General features: G+C 34.5%; 3 protein-coding genes across 3 annotated transcripts; all 3 read left to right on the top strand.

Annotated features, from left to right (window-relative positions):
• Window positions 1-472: 472 nt before the first annotated feature.
• LOC131667289 (cytochrome P450 4C1-like) lies at window positions 473-3111 on the top strand. The gene is made up of 12 exons (XM_058940653.1): window positions 473-708; window positions 774-883; window positions 952-1042; window positions 1127-1309; window positions 1368-1458; window positions 1521-1623; window positions 1701-1809; window positions 1889-1998; window positions 2078-2146; window positions 2207-2375; window positions 2434-2613; window positions 2674-3111. The coding sequence occupies exons 1-12, from the start codon at window positions 543-545 to the stop codon at window positions 2835-2837; spliced, it is 1545 nt and encodes a 514-aa protein (XP_058796636.1). The 5' UTR covers window positions 473-542; the 3' UTR covers window positions 2838-3111.
• A 4608-nt stretch (window positions 3112-7719) lies between these two features.
• On the top strand, window positions 7720-10251 carry LOC131667115 (cytochrome P450 4C1-like). The gene is made up of 12 exons (XM_058940328.1): window positions 7720-7931; window positions 8015-8124; window positions 8208-8298; window positions 8364-8546; window positions 8618-8705; window positions 8767-8869; window positions 8960-9068; window positions 9154-9263; window positions 9431-9499; window positions 9567-9735; window positions 9821-10000; window positions 10084-10251. The coding sequence occupies exons 1-12, from the start codon at window positions 7763-7765 to the stop codon at window positions 10245-10247; spliced, it is 1545 nt and encodes a 514-aa protein (XP_058796311.1). The 5' UTR covers window positions 7720-7762; the 3' UTR covers window positions 10248-10251.
• A 1004-nt stretch (window positions 10252-11255) lies between these two features.
• LOC131667130 (uncharacterized) lies at window positions 11256-14197 on the top strand. The gene is made up of 4 exons (XM_058940350.1): window positions 11256-11327; window positions 11632-11694; window positions 11765-11992; window positions 12107-14197. The coding sequence occupies exons 1-4, from the start codon at window positions 11277-11279 to the stop codon at window positions 12632-12634; spliced, it is 870 nt and encodes a 289-aa protein (XP_058796333.1). The 5' UTR covers window positions 11256-11276; the 3' UTR covers window positions 12635-14197.
• Window positions 14198-15349: the final 1152 nt, after the last annotated feature.

Raw genomic sequence — 15349 nt, 5'->3', positions numbered from 1 at the left:
TACAGCAACATTTTTTTAAGAATTAAAAAGGTTCCTTCATTTAAGTGCGTTTGAGTTCTAGAAATTGACATAATAACCTTATTGGTGATCATACAGGCCGAGGTATGGAGCGTGTTAGAGTTATTTACCGCTATTTCGACATATCCACTATAGGGGTTGACCACAGACAGGCTTGTTTTAGCAAACAATTGGGAAGGTAGGATTGGTGCATAAGTGGTTTCTTTTGTAATATAGAACTTAATTTCACTCAAGTTCACGAAAGAGCGATTTAATTATCAATTATGCAAAGTAGCTTTGAACTGTAGTCTGGATATATATTGCGAAAGCCAAGAAAAATAAGACGCTTATCTGACAAACATAGCGTGCTATTTTTCCCTCGTCGATACTCTCATATAATCGCTTTTTTTCGTGCACACCGACGTCACGTTTATCATTGCTAATCGAATACACCAACGTCTGTAAGAATCGCATATTCAGTCATTATCAAACATTCAGAACAGTTTCAACTGGAGCGGATTGCCGTTGCAAAAATTGCAGCTGCCATGCTCATCGAAATTTCAATAGGTTTCATCGTGCTGCTCTGTATTTTCGAGTATTTCACAAAGCACGGGAGAACCGGTAGATACTTGAGCGAAATCCCGGGACCATCGGCGTGGCCGATCCTAGGGTCGCTTCCGCATTTCATCTTTCCACGATTGGCGACTCCAGGTAACAATTTGCAATTCCATTTTCGCCCATTGACTCTGCTTTCCCGATATTCGACTTATTTGTAGAGACCATCTGGAAGATCGGACGAGCGTGGGACACGAAGTATTACCCTATCTACAAATTTTGGAGCGTTCACAAAGTCGTTGCCGTTCTTCTCCACCCTGACGATATCGAAGTAATATAGCGCACTTGGCGCGTTTTACGAGTACTTTACGTACGAAATTGATCGTTAACTCCTTTCAGAAACTATTCACGAGTATCAAGCACTCGGAGAAAAGTGTACTTTACGATCCGCTCCATGGATGGTTGAGAACTGGATTATTAACGAGTCATGGTAAAAATAATTCTATTCCCGAATCCAGTGACGAAGTTGGGATTTCAAAAAGACTTATTATTTTTATCTACTTATCTTTCGAAGGAGCGAAATGGCAAAAGAGACGCAAAATGTTGACACCAGCATTCCATTTCGCTGTTCTGCAGCAATATTTCAAGAGCATTGTAGAGACCGGAGAGAAAACTATCCAAGACTTGATATCCAAGGGCGAAGCTATTTACGACGTTACTGATTTGGTAGCGGATCACACGTTGAAAGTCATTTGCGGTAAGCCTGTAACTTTTTCGACGCTGCGTCGAAACCGACTGCGCGTTTTATTTCACAGATACTGCTATGGGATACAAGTTCGACGACAAAGATTTTTTAATCAAGTATAGAGATGCCATACACTATCTGGGGCAGTGTCTCGTATACAGGTAGTTGCCATCTACTCCAGAGACCTCGTCGAAACTTTATCGAACAATGTGTGAACTTGCAGAATTCTGAATCCGTGGTTCCTGCCAGAATCAATATTTTGCTTGACGGAGAGAGGCCGAAAATACAAAGAAGCTCTCAACACTTTGCACACCTTCACCAGAAAAGTAAATCTCGCTATTTATTTATTATTTTTTCTTCTTGCTCGCGTCACATTCAAAATCTCCCGTATATATTCCGGCAGATCATAAAGGAGCGAAAGGAATTTCACGAGCGAACCGATGGTCACTTCTTGAACGAATTGCTGCCCTCGAGCTCGCAAGGTTCATCGGTGGACGTGGAATATCACGGCTGTAACGGACACCTACGAAACCGATAATTTCGACCTGAAATCTCGCTCGCGAGCTAAACTCGGCAAATTGCCAATTGCAGATCGTAAGAAGCGTCTGGCAATGCTCGACCTGCTGATAGCGGCGCAAAGGGATGGAGGCCAGATAGACGACGTCGGAATACAAGAAGAGGTGGACACTTTTACGTTTGAGGTAAGACCGATGCCGCAGTCGTGTCGTGGACTCGTGGAGAGAGCTTGCAGGTGGCGCTGCCGTCGTAAAATCGTTCCAGGGGCACGACACTTCGGCGGCAGCACTGACATTCGCCATGCTGCTGCTCGCAGGGCACAAGGACGCGCAAGTAAGCGATCCGAATCGAGGATCAAAGACGTGCTCTAATCGGCCGTGAACGTATTTGAAGGGGCGCATCCGCGCCGAGGTGAGCGCTATTCTGGAGCGAACCGGAGGAAAATTGGGCATCGCCGAGGTTCAGCGGTTCGCTTATCTCGAGATGTGCCTGCGGGAGTGTCTCCGTCTGTACCCCAGCGTTCAGTACCTGTCGCGACACACTCCAGAGGACTTGCAGCTGGGTGAATAGTAGCGCTCGTCTGCTCGTCGCGTGATATAATGTCGCCTCGACCCTTCCAGCCAGTCATCTGATACCCGCGGGCACGATCATATTCGTCAACGTTTACTCGGTGCACAGAGCCGCGGAGTTCTGGCCGGACCCGGATAAATTCGATCCCGAGAGATTTTCGCCGGAAAATTGCAACGGCCGGCACCCGTTCGCCTACATCCCATTTAGCGCCGGGCATCGCAACTGCATCGGTACGGTCGACGATTTGCGAGTAACGTCCAGCGTAACGCTGACCGAGCGACGATTTGCAGGTCAGAAGTTCGCGATGATGGAGCTCAAGGCGTTCCTGGCTCACCTGATCTACCATTTTTACTTGGAGCCAGTCGACAGAGTCAAAGACGTGCCGATATTGGCGGATATTGTTATCCGACCTGCCAGGTCGATACGAGTCAAGCTGGTACCGATTGAAAAATAACGCGCGCTTATTTTATACTAATTGTATCTACCAGTCGATTAGGATTATTCAAAGTCAGCAGACTGTATTACATACGGTCACCGACAGCTTGCTGAATAACTTTGAAATCGTTCGTTCTGCAGTTACTTCGGCTATTCAACGCTGGCCTTCGATAGATTTTAGTTTTTATTTTCTTGTCTATTGGTTAATTAATTCTTCTTCATGGATCGATCAATGTGGATAAAAACAACAAAATATTGTAAAAAAATATTGTCAATATACTGGAATTATTGAACGTTGTCCAAAATACTTTTCCTACCAGAACTTTATCTCCCGAATATTAGCAATATGAGCCAACGGTGGACAAACGTCTTTGGATTTTTGATTTTAGGTTCAGGTGTGTCCAATATTGATGATCAAGGAATACAAAAGGAAGTTGACATTTTATTTTTGAAGCAAGTTCCTAACAAAGTAAATAGTAAAGTTACGAAAATAACTGACTTTTCCGAAATGCGATAATTATGTCCAATAAAAAAATGCATTTGTTCCAGGTTATTGAAATTTCATGCTTTTAGTGTAACAACAAAGCAATAAATTTCTAAACGTGCACACATGTTAAAATTTCCGTTATTGAGAAATGAGATTGAAAGAGTGTCTTCATCCTAGTGTACCTTCCATATCACGACACACCGTAGAGATTTACAATTGAGTTAATAATCTTTTCAAATTCATGTTTCAATCGTACTTTAATTATAAGAATATTATAATGTCCGTATTTATCTTTAGCTAACTATTTGGAACCCAAAGGTACTTTAATGAAAGTGCATGCATAATCGGTACATCGAATTTTAGAATTTTGTTGAGATTCAGAAAAATGTGATTCCGATAAAAGTGAATTTACCTGAAAATTCAACGAAGCGACATCCGTTTTCCTACAATCCATTCAGTGCTAGACCTCAAATTGCACCGGTACATATTACGTTTTTCGACTTAGCCTCGGCTGTCATTCACGTGCGTGCAGACATTTTGTAATAGACATTCAAATTTTTCAGCCAGTTGTATTTGGATTTTTATTCTCTTCAATTTTATATTATCTATTTTCACTTTTTTAGCGGGTGGTTGAACAGAACTATTTTTTGAATAAGACTTTCCCAGGTGTTTTCGAAGAAAAGACGACAAACGCTGATTTTCGCAATAATTTCAAGCGTTTTACAAATTTTATTAATTCCGATGACTTGATGTACACATTTTCCACCTTGATCCCGAATAAAAAATCTGTCAGTGAAATGTTTGACTGATCTGAGAGAGATGTATTTTTAAACGATATGGAAAAAAATGGTCCAATGAGTAACTCGCGTGATAGACTAGTATTGTAGTCATTCTTTTGACAGTGAATTGACATTAAAAACCTCTCGTTAATCAACTCTTCAATATCTTGTATATTCAAATTGTATATTTCATCACATCTAAGCGCTCCACTAATCCTAAGTATAAGTATAACCTGACAAGAAATATATATCAAATTACTAATAATCGCAGTTATGACATTAATTGATTGGTAAATATACTAACTTTGGCATAAATTTTTCAATACTAATCCGTTTGGATTTCTCCGATTTTACTGGCTTACATTATTTTACATTATTCTTGAGTAGAGCTTTTAAATTAGAATATTGATTGATATTAACATTTTCTTTGGTATCAGAGTTTCTTCAGCATTGATCATATATTAGATCATATACTAGCGTAGAAGGTTTCAACTTTTCTTTCGAGTTATTGAAATATATACGATCAAATTGTTTTCTGGCAAACTTGAAAGATGAGTTTTATTCTCATTTTGCGGTTTTCTGTATGCATCATATACTTGAACATAACGATCTAACGATTTCTTCGGCAAAATATCATTATTAATGATAAGTTGAGCTTCTTTGTCGAAATAGTGCAATATTTTTTCTTCGCCGGTAGAATAATCTTCTTCAGATAATTTTTGCAAATCACTCATGTTGCTCTAATCTAAAAATTTTACAAATGAAATAGCGTGACACAGGTTAGGCTATTGAAAACAAAGCTGAAACAGCTTTCGCTTTCGACAAAACGAGTGGCGCCGCGCACGTGGTAGCTAAACGTAAAGTGTTATTTCTTTTGGTGTAAACACGTATTTTCGTCCAAAGGATAGAGAAAATTACATTTCTAACAGATATCATCCATCAACCAAGTCAATCAACTTATATTAAAGTAGTACCGACAAAAAATTATCGTAAACTGACGATAAAAATAATAAAATATATTTGCGAAAAGTTATAACTTTTTGTAAAATTATTTTAATATAAAACCACTTGTTACATCTAAAAGTGATTGAAAAATGATATTATTTTATCGATATCGCGAGATAATAAAGAGTGAAGTGACTCAGTTATCAGAAAAAAATAAATGATAAATATCTAATGATCAAATAGGAAAGTAATGAAACCGTAATCACTCCTTCATCAGCACATTTCCATCTCTGTTATGAGCATCATTTCCACTAACACAGTATTATTATATGAAAAGATGTTATGAGTTTAAAATTAAAACCTTGCGATATTTCGAACTTTATAAAAAATATAATACCAGGAACCAAATTGCAAACTAGACTCAAGATCTCAACCACATTTTACTTCGATGTTTTACGAGAGTAGAAAATGAAGAAAAAACAATTGAAAAATTAATAGCTGAACTCTGAAGTAGTTGCCGATCAGTATTTTCAAATCGTTTGATATTTAGCAAAGTTTAATTGTTTATATAGCTTTCATATACGTCCGATTTTGTAATTACTAGCTATTCTGCCTCACCTTGTACGTCAAAAGATTTTTAGTTAATCGCCAGATTCAAATAAATTCAGTAAAATTTTTAATATTAACTAAGCTTAATGAAAAGAAAATGATTATTTCTGGATGGAACATATCAAAGTTTGAAGGAAGTTTGAGAAAAAAAATAATTACAGGTAATTAAAAATTATTCCGTTCCAAAACGATACTTCCGAAATTATGACAACTTTATTTCGTATTGCTTATTGAATTAAAATTTATAAAATATGATTCAATCGAGCATGATTTGGTTGCCTTCGTTAATTTTTCAATCTATAGCTTATGATACATTTAAATAATATTAGGCACTGGTTGTATTCGTTAATCGCTGAAATTCATAAAAAACTATTCGAGTAAATACTATTGGAATTTTACTACGAGCCATTAATAAGTATGATTCAATCAAACATCATTAGTTAATCACTGCCTGACGAAATATTTGAATTTATGAAATATCATTCAATAGAATACTATTGACTTAATTTTTATTTTGAGTCTCATTAAAAATGATTCATGAAATTAATGATATATTTTACCTCTATTACAAATGCCATTAAATTCTATGGAAAATAATTCATCATCACTAGGATAATGATCCATTCCTTTTATGGAACGTAATTGATTATCATTCAATTTGAATTATTTTGATTTCAATCTGAGGGTAGGGCAGTATTAGAGAAAGATAGATAGATGGATAGATAAGCTTTATTTATTTAAGAAATTTTTTATTTATTTAAGAGAGAGAGAGAGAAAGAGAGAGAGAGAGTAATTATAGTGGAAGTAGAAGTAGAGTTGAATATAGATGAATCTCCCATCTTCACATGGAATGTAATGCAGCAAATTTAGTAAATCCTTTCCCGATCCTAGAGATAATGTCAAATCAATTAAGATCCAGTCAGCTGACGACGGGAGAATTGACTCAGGGGAGCCGTCGCTTGCTTACTAATCACTCTTCGCTGTTTCTTATACGATTCCCGCTTTATTAATTTTAATGATGCTTCTTATCGCGGTACGAGGCCAAGTAGACGATACGAAGCGTTTAAAATCATAATCAATTCTGTATACGTATTCTTTATATTCCAGTAACATGTAATAAATTTCCCATCTAGTTTCCGAAACAACTGATACGCACTGACTTTGCTCTCGGTTACTAAGCGCCATTGTTGTTCCAGCCAACCTCGACTGTACTCCTAACAAGAACATGACAAAAAATATGCGCATTATTAGGCTACATATCGTGTAAGTTTTATGAATGCTATGATCATTACTAAGCTTTTTTCAATAAAAGGGTGTAAAATGACTGTATTTTCCAATTCATCGGGCTGCGAATGAACTGTAAGAAAAATAAGCAAGCGAATATCCGAATGATCACTGTAGAAGATTATTAATCTACCAGTGACAGCTGATACATCTTGTATCAGCGGGCATTGTTTTCTTTTCCTTATAAAATTATCAAAGTCGGTATTAACATCGTATTTTTGAAGACTCGGAAAGCTTGATATTCATATAAATAATTTGGTTATCAGTCATAGTACATCGAATGTATTTGAGAATATTGACGCAATTAGTTATTATCTCCTTGTATATCTTATTATTCACGCACACTCACTTTAATACTTGCTGACTTCCTTTTCGTAATATGTAATTCATAGATATTATTGATTCTAACTTGAAAAATATGCTTTAATAGATGGCTTTATACAAAAAAACTTCGGAACCATTAGAGCGTTTTGAAGCAATAGGTAGAACTAAGGAAGCACAATCGATGAGTTATTCATCAGTTAAGCTTGTTTCAATCTAAATTCTAAACGAAATTGAAACGAAATAAGTGCAACTTCTTAAAAACACTCTTCAACAGCATTTCTTTTTTTATTTGCTATCGTTAGTAGCAAATATTCCTCAGACACGAAAAAACAAAACAAAATCGCATCATTTCATACCTAATGATTATCAATATAAACAGATAACGAAACATTATCGTGCTATGCAACGAATATTCGATCCTGGGTTTTTGCATTTTGCCATCGCGGATATTAGTACAGCCTCACCAGCTGGATTGAACGAAACGTTTCTCTCAAGTTTGTATTGAACAATTCAACAATGCTCATCGAACTTTCGCTATTTGTTTTATTGTTGTTTTGTTGGCATAAGTACCACACTGAATATAGTAGAATAGGAAAGTACATCAGGAACATTCCAGGACCACCGATATGGCCGTTACTTGGCTGTCTTCCAAATTTTATGCAAGGCAAATTATTCCCGACACAAGGTAAGACCTTCGAATAACCATTGTCTTTTGGAAGTCAACAAATAACGAGTTGTGATTATAAATTCGTCTTACAATATTGTTAGAGACAATTTGGCAATCGGGACGAGATTTCGATCTGAAGTACTACCCAACTTATAAATTTTGGGATACTCACAGGGCTTGCGTCATTATTTTGCATCCAGATAATATTGAAGTAAAATCTGTATTCAGTTTTTTTTTCTATTTATTGGATATAAAATAATGTAAGTGGCTATAAGATATCCTATGCCCTTATAGAAATTATTTACAAGTATGAGACACATACAAAAAAGTTTTCTCTATAACACACTGCATGGATGGTTAGGGACTGGTTTACTAACGAGCCACGGTGAGCATATTGTATACCTAGATAATAATGCTGGAAGCAACAAAATGACATAGATTATTATTCAGGAACTAAATGGCAAACCAGGCGCAAGATGCTAACGCCCGCATTCCACTTCAATATTCTGCAGCAGTACTTTAAAAATATCGTAGAGAATGGAGAAAAAACTATGGAACAATTGCTGTCCAAAGGAGAAGCTATTTATGATGTCGACGAGGTGGTGTCGAATTTCACTTTGAAAGTTATTTGTGGTAAATAAATTAGATAGATGTTTCATAATTTACGAAATTGTACACTCCACATTTGATTATTACTCGTGCAGAAACGGCAATGGGAGTGAAATTTACCGAAGAGAACATAAATGAATACAGAAAAGCGATACACTGCGTAGGAAGTTCGGCCGTATATAGGTATTTCGATATTTTAGTCCAAGATAGTTGTAGGCAGATTCAGTAATGATTTTGTTTTTAGATCTATTTATCCTTGGTTCGGACCGGAATCTATATTTCGTATGACTCAAAGAGGCCGTGAATATAAGCAGGCTTTAAATACGCTGCACAGCTTCACTAAAAAGGCAAGTAAGCTTACAAGACGATTCGCATTATTCATGCGAAATATTCAATGCATGCAAACGATACATTCCGCATTATCTATTTATTCGTAGATAATACAAGAACGGAAAGAATTTCACGACAATACCAACGGTTATTTTTTGGAGGAATTCGCATCAGATGGTTCTAAAAAGTCTTTAACAGATGATATATATCATGGATGTAAAATAAGCCTTTCACAACAGATATATCGATAAATTTATCCGATTTTTTCTTTTTTTTCATTATATCGAACTATCCATTATAGATCGTAAAAAACGCTTGGCCATGCTTGATTTATTAATTGCGGCGCAGAGAGATAACCAGCAAATTGACGATCAAGGTATTCAGGAGGAAGTTGATACGTTTACATTTGAAGTAAGCTTCTACAAAACGAATAATTGTAATTTGGAAATATTCATTTGTTTTGCCATCAGAAGCAACATGATGCAACAATAAAAATGTCATATTCTACTTAAGTTTCAGTAACTTATCGCTTATCACAATTAATAAGTTATGATGATTCCTGTACATATCTTTTGTAGGGTCATGACACCTCTGCAGTTGCTCTGATGTTTGCAGTACTATTAATTGCAGAACACGAAGATGTGCAAGTAAGCGACGGGTACAGAAACTCTAAATACGCAAATCCGCGATCGATAACAACGTTGATTGTTTCAGAATCGAATTAGACGTGAGGTCAGTGAAATCTTAGATCGGACAAATGGAAAATTGGAAATGTCGGATGTTCAAAATTTACATTATCTCGAAATGTGTTTGAAAGAGTGTCTTCGCCTTCATCCGAGCGTACCTTACATGTCGCGATACATGTCAGAGGATTTGCAATTGAGTGTGTTCTTGCAGTTCACCCTTATATATTTGCCTTTCTGTTTTCCGTATGAAAAACAATCATAATTTTTATATCATCTTTCCAGCTGACTACTTAATACCAAAAGGCACTTTGGTCCAAATACACACGTACTCGGTACATCGACTTCCAGAATTTTGGCCAGATCCAGAAAAATTTGATCCCGAGCGATTTTCACCTGAAAACTCGGTAAAAAGACATCCATTCTCCTACATTCCCTTCAGTGCCGGACCTCGAAATTGTATTGGTAAATATTCCATTGAAGTTCACTTAAAAAATTTCTAATTATGCTCGATTATGTTTGATTTCCTTGCTAATGCACCTTTTCAGGTCAAAAATTCGCTATGATACAATTAAAAGTATTTATAGCTTACTTGATCTACAATTTTTATTTGAAACCTGTTATCGAAACGAAAGAAATCAAATTTATAACAGATATCATTCATCGACCAAGTCGGCCAACTTATGTAAAGTTGGCACCGATAAATAAGTAATCGTGTCCCGATCAAAATGAATGTAAAATGTATTCACTTATAAAATATTAATTTGAATAAATAATGTTACAATTGACTTGAGAAATATTAACATAAATTTTTGACACGATCATTCTAGAAATAAAATTGTTCATATTGTTATACACAACAATCGTCTTTTTAAAAAGGAAATTTTCTAGAACTACATTGAAAAGACAATCTGACTAATAGTTATTTGAAAAATGAAGTGATAATAAAAACTTTTATATTGCTGCCAATAGCACGATTTATAATCTAATAGAAATCTTATTGACGCATTCAATAAATGTTCTTAAGAATTTCCGTATGATCGGATTCGATTACATTATTCATCATAGTAGATTAAGCATTGAAAAATTGAAAATTTATAGAAATTATAATCTTTCTAAAAATGCTCTACCAAATCTATCTGAGTTTTTCATTGAACAGTACATTTCAATCCACTCTGCGGGGGGATTCCCTTGTCTCTCTCCTTGTCCGTTGGTCTTTCCGACGTTTTCCCGTGCGTAAGCAACCAGGTTACTCAACATACTTTGCACTCAGTGTGACGTTATTATGTTATTAAAGAAAATCGATTTCGACTTGAACCTGGAAAGACCAGTAACACAGATGGAAAGCAAATTATCAAAGTGGCAAGCGTCTCACACGGGTCTGCTCTCGTCTCTAGATTTGGCAATACTCTCCGGTCGTGGCTCGGACTGCACTTCACGGTGTCATTCGCCGGACATTACCCTTGCAATCGAACTAGGTGCTGCAATAAGCGATTAACGAGTATTATCCTTAGAATATATTGAGGTTTAATAATAAAGTAGAACATTTTGATTATCAGTATAGCACAGTATTCCGTCATTTCAAAACTGTCATCCAGACCAAAATGACTGCAAGAAAAATAAATTTTATGCATTGCCATAAACAGTGAAGAGTCCATTCTGTCACGATAATTTTAGTATATATATGAATTAAATTGCACTTTGTCATTAGTACAAATAATTTACTTCTTAAGCCAGAAAAATGACATTAAAACTATTTCTTTTCCAACTTTTGGTATCCGTTGCAATACAGGTAATAAATATAAATAATAGCCTACCAAACATAGCTTTTGATTTGTTCAAAAATCAGTGTTAGTTTTCTGAAATGGGAGGAGACATAATATAGTTTTTTACTTTATGACGCTTGCTTGCAAAGGCTTTACAAACGCTGGTTCCATAGTATCAAACAATTGGTTTTTAATGCTCGATTGCTGTTATTAAATTCTGTAACATATAATACTCGTCGCCAAGTTAAGCGTATTAGAATAGGATCTTCAAATACAGTTATTGATTCATGAAAGCAATCAACCCCTAAAATAGGTTTCACATTATTTTAGGCCTTTCCTTCAGAGCCAAAAACTGTAACAGAAATCACATCAAAGGCATCTTACGTCAACAAAGTAACCACACTCTAAGTTTCTTTAATTCAGTTGATGAATCAGTTTTAAATAATTACATAAATATTTCTAGACAGAGTGTAATGAAAAGTTGATATGGTACCAAGATATGATAAAAAAAGTACAGAAAATGTTCATCGCATATATGAAAGATCGCAAGCAGTTAATAGTGTTAAATATTAAAATAACGGGTGTAATAAAAACTAAGCATCGTGAGTTTCATAACATGATTTCGAAAGCATTGAATAAGTTGAAAAAAGATGAAACGATAACCAACCGCACATCACACACAATCCCCTTGGTATGATCATTTAATTAAATTATAAAATAACTAAACATCTAACTACACGTCAACACTATAATTTAAAATTTTTAATGAAACAATTGGTGTTTATGGTTGATGTTTATCGTACAGACTACTTGCATCATGGAAATAGAATTGTTTAGAAGAATGAATCAGAATTTGACAAAAGCTGCAACAAATATTAAGACCAACATGTTAAATTTTCTCGACGCCTCAGGAGTACCAAAAAAAGTGAGAAATCATTTCAACGATATTCTTAGCAAGATCGTCAATTTCCTATACCTAACCAATCTAATTGAAAATGTATTGAAAGATGAGCAAACTTTATTGAACGACGCTATTAAAAGAACTAAGAAAGGAATTGCGTATGATAAAACATATGAAATCAGTGAGGATGGTGATATAGTAGAAAGTTCCACAGATATTAGCGATGAATACAGAGAAGTCTTGGAAGAGAACGAAGAAGACAGACGCATGAATGAAGAAATCAGCAGACTTCAAGATGATTCAGATATCAAAATAGCTGAAGCAGAGGCATTATCACGTGAGGACGAGCGTATAAATGAACTTGACGGAAATGATAACATTTTAAAATATATACTTCGTCATCGCGAGCCATTCGTAAAAACTTTCGATTAACAATTACCTTGATTATTTGAGTTTAAGAATAATGATGTAATCCCATAATGTATGGCACTCAACTGTTAAAATAGCTCATATTCAGGTACTTTAAGGATTAAAAATAAAAATAAAAAAATGTATCATTAAAAATTCCATATCCATGGAAGTAATTATTGGAGCTGTCATTGTTTGATTCATAATATAATCTAGCTAAATAATAAGAAGTCAAATTTTTATTTCAATGATTAGTATATTTAATTCGAATGTGAAATATTGTTTCATTGCAATATCAAGTGCACTATTGTTAGCGGATATTATGAGGTATAAAAATTATCAACTTTATTCTGTTTCAGTGTGATTACTGGAAGACAGTCTATTTGAAATCGAATGCATGATGGTTCATTTCAAATCCTAACGTCATTTCTAATATATTTTGAAATAGTATTCCATTCGCAGATCGTGTATTTCGCTGTCAAAGTAGATATATTTAAATATTTTTATCGTACGACTCAAAAAAATTAAATTATGACTACTGCTAAAAGGTAAAAAAATGAAATTGTGACTACTGCTTCAAGCATTAAAATTTGTTATCGTTGTCTTGAACTGGTAAACTGCAATGACGTTAATCTTAAAAATAAACTTTTTTTGCTATTACTTATCTCTCAAGCCATCGTCTAATTGTCACTATATAACTAATTAAAGTTCTTTGTTCAAATGTAATCAAAATTGAAAAGTGACATGTAGGCGTGTACGACATATCTTTATAATTTGTTTTCAAATTTCAATTAAATCACTTGACGTTTCAGTGCAAATGGCAATTCATCATATTGACTTGGAAACAGTCATATAGAACAGAACGTATAATGAAGAGGAAAATGAGTTTTATGGCTTGTCGTAAAAATCTTGTCATTATAATTTTTCAGTATAAATTATATTATTCTTGGTCGTGAGTACAGTTTTTACCGATTTTCTTTTCCGAAAAATAAAAATTAAAGTGATATTTAAATTTCTTATTTTTAAATTTTTAAGTACCGCTATAATACAGATAATATTTCATTATTTTATAACACCGTTTGTTTTAATTTACATTTATTATGAAATCTAACACGGACCGCAAATGTAAGATCTTTGATTTACCATAATTGGCAATAATTTAAGGGCTCTGTGGAATAAGAGTCTTTGAAAAAAATTTAATACGCACTACAGCTGAATAGGAAAATTGAGAAACTAAATTGTTAAAATAATATCTTCTAGAATATGTGAAAGCATATCTATTTTACTTTTCAACATTCTATTAAAAGAATTAGTAATAGTCGTGACACTGATGCATAAGTATCCTTTAGGTCATATGTATACAATTTTATCTTTAAAACTTCTAGTGACTAATGAAGTCTTGTGTATATGAGATCGTAACTTTCGATTTTCATTTTAAAGACCCGTTCAGAATCAATGATAATGAGTTTATTTCCATTTAGTTTTACTTTTGATCTTTCAATTATATTCTATACATGATTTTCTGTCATCGAATTCGACTCCTCAATTATAATTTGCTTCCACGATTCCTACTCTTTAAATAATTTATAGCCTGTTAAAATGTATTTAAATCTTTATTTATAGAAGTCAAAATAATATGTCTTAAAATATATTTTTGTATGTCTTCAATCTCTGAAATGTGTATTTATATCTATCAAGAAGGTTGATATATATCTTCATTATACACAACCTTCGTAGTTTTACTTTTTGATGCAGGGCCGTCACGATTAATTTTTGATTTGAAAACTTATTTTTCCTCATCCAAGCTCAATTACTTTCTAAATCTATTTCTCGTGGTCTGCCTATTTTTCTAGGTATCATTTTAGCATCGCTTGCTTCGGATTTTTCTGAGTTACTTGTTTCTTTAATGGTACTTTTTTCTTTCAATCTTTTTACCTGACTTTTTTCTGTACATTACGAGATGTTTAGATTTTTAGAATTTTCTGGAACTTGGATGCATTACTAAGCTTTCTTTAAGTTTCTGGAAGCTTGACATACGCTAAACTGCCAAATCTTCTAATGTAATGTAATTTACATATAGCATCAGATGAAAGTTAAAAAGTGGAACTTCATACTTGATAGATTTATGAGTGATATCGTAGGAATTAACTGTGGGCTCCAATGCCAATTTCCATTTGCTTGCAAGCCAGAATCATAAATAATTGCTTTAATTGTTCTCCAAAACGTGTGTACGGAGTATACTTGTTTTTGTACACGCGAGTATAAAGGCCTAAATAATAAATGCCAACTAATTTATTCATTAAAGGAGCATCTCTGCGATGAAATTCCCGTAATATTAAATCAGTGGATCAATAATTGCTAATATTACGTGCTCTCCCGCTTACTACTCGACTCAGAATGGTAATGACGCGCTTCCTCGTAGCTCGCGCGTCGACCTTACGAACTCATGGTGGGAGGAAAGTACTTAGCAGGGCCGTGCCTACTTAAACCAACTAAGACATTTCTCGCATATTTTAATTAATCTTGTTGTGATCTCTCAGTTGTAAAATATTTGTTTACAAGGCCACCTTGATAGATGGATTTCTACGGAAAATTTCGGAATCATTAGAGCGTTTGGACGCAATTGGTACATCTGAGACTACATAATCGATCACATATTCATCAGTCAAGCTTGTCTTAATGAAAAATCATGATTTTTTCAAAATTATCAGATTTTTTAACAGCATGAAAGTGTGATGC

This window comes from Phymastichus coffea, unplaced genomic scaffold (genome assembly GCF_024137745.1).
Source record: "Phymastichus coffea isolate CEN01 unplaced genomic scaffold, Cenicafe_Pcof_1.1 PCOF00063, whole genome shotgun sequence".
Classification (NCBI taxonomy): domain Eukaryota; kingdom Metazoa; phylum Arthropoda; class Insecta; order Hymenoptera; family Eulophidae; genus Phymastichus; species Phymastichus coffea.
The sequence above is the reverse complement of the archived record's forward strand: the minus strand, read 5'-3'. Positions and strand labels throughout refer to the sequence as shown.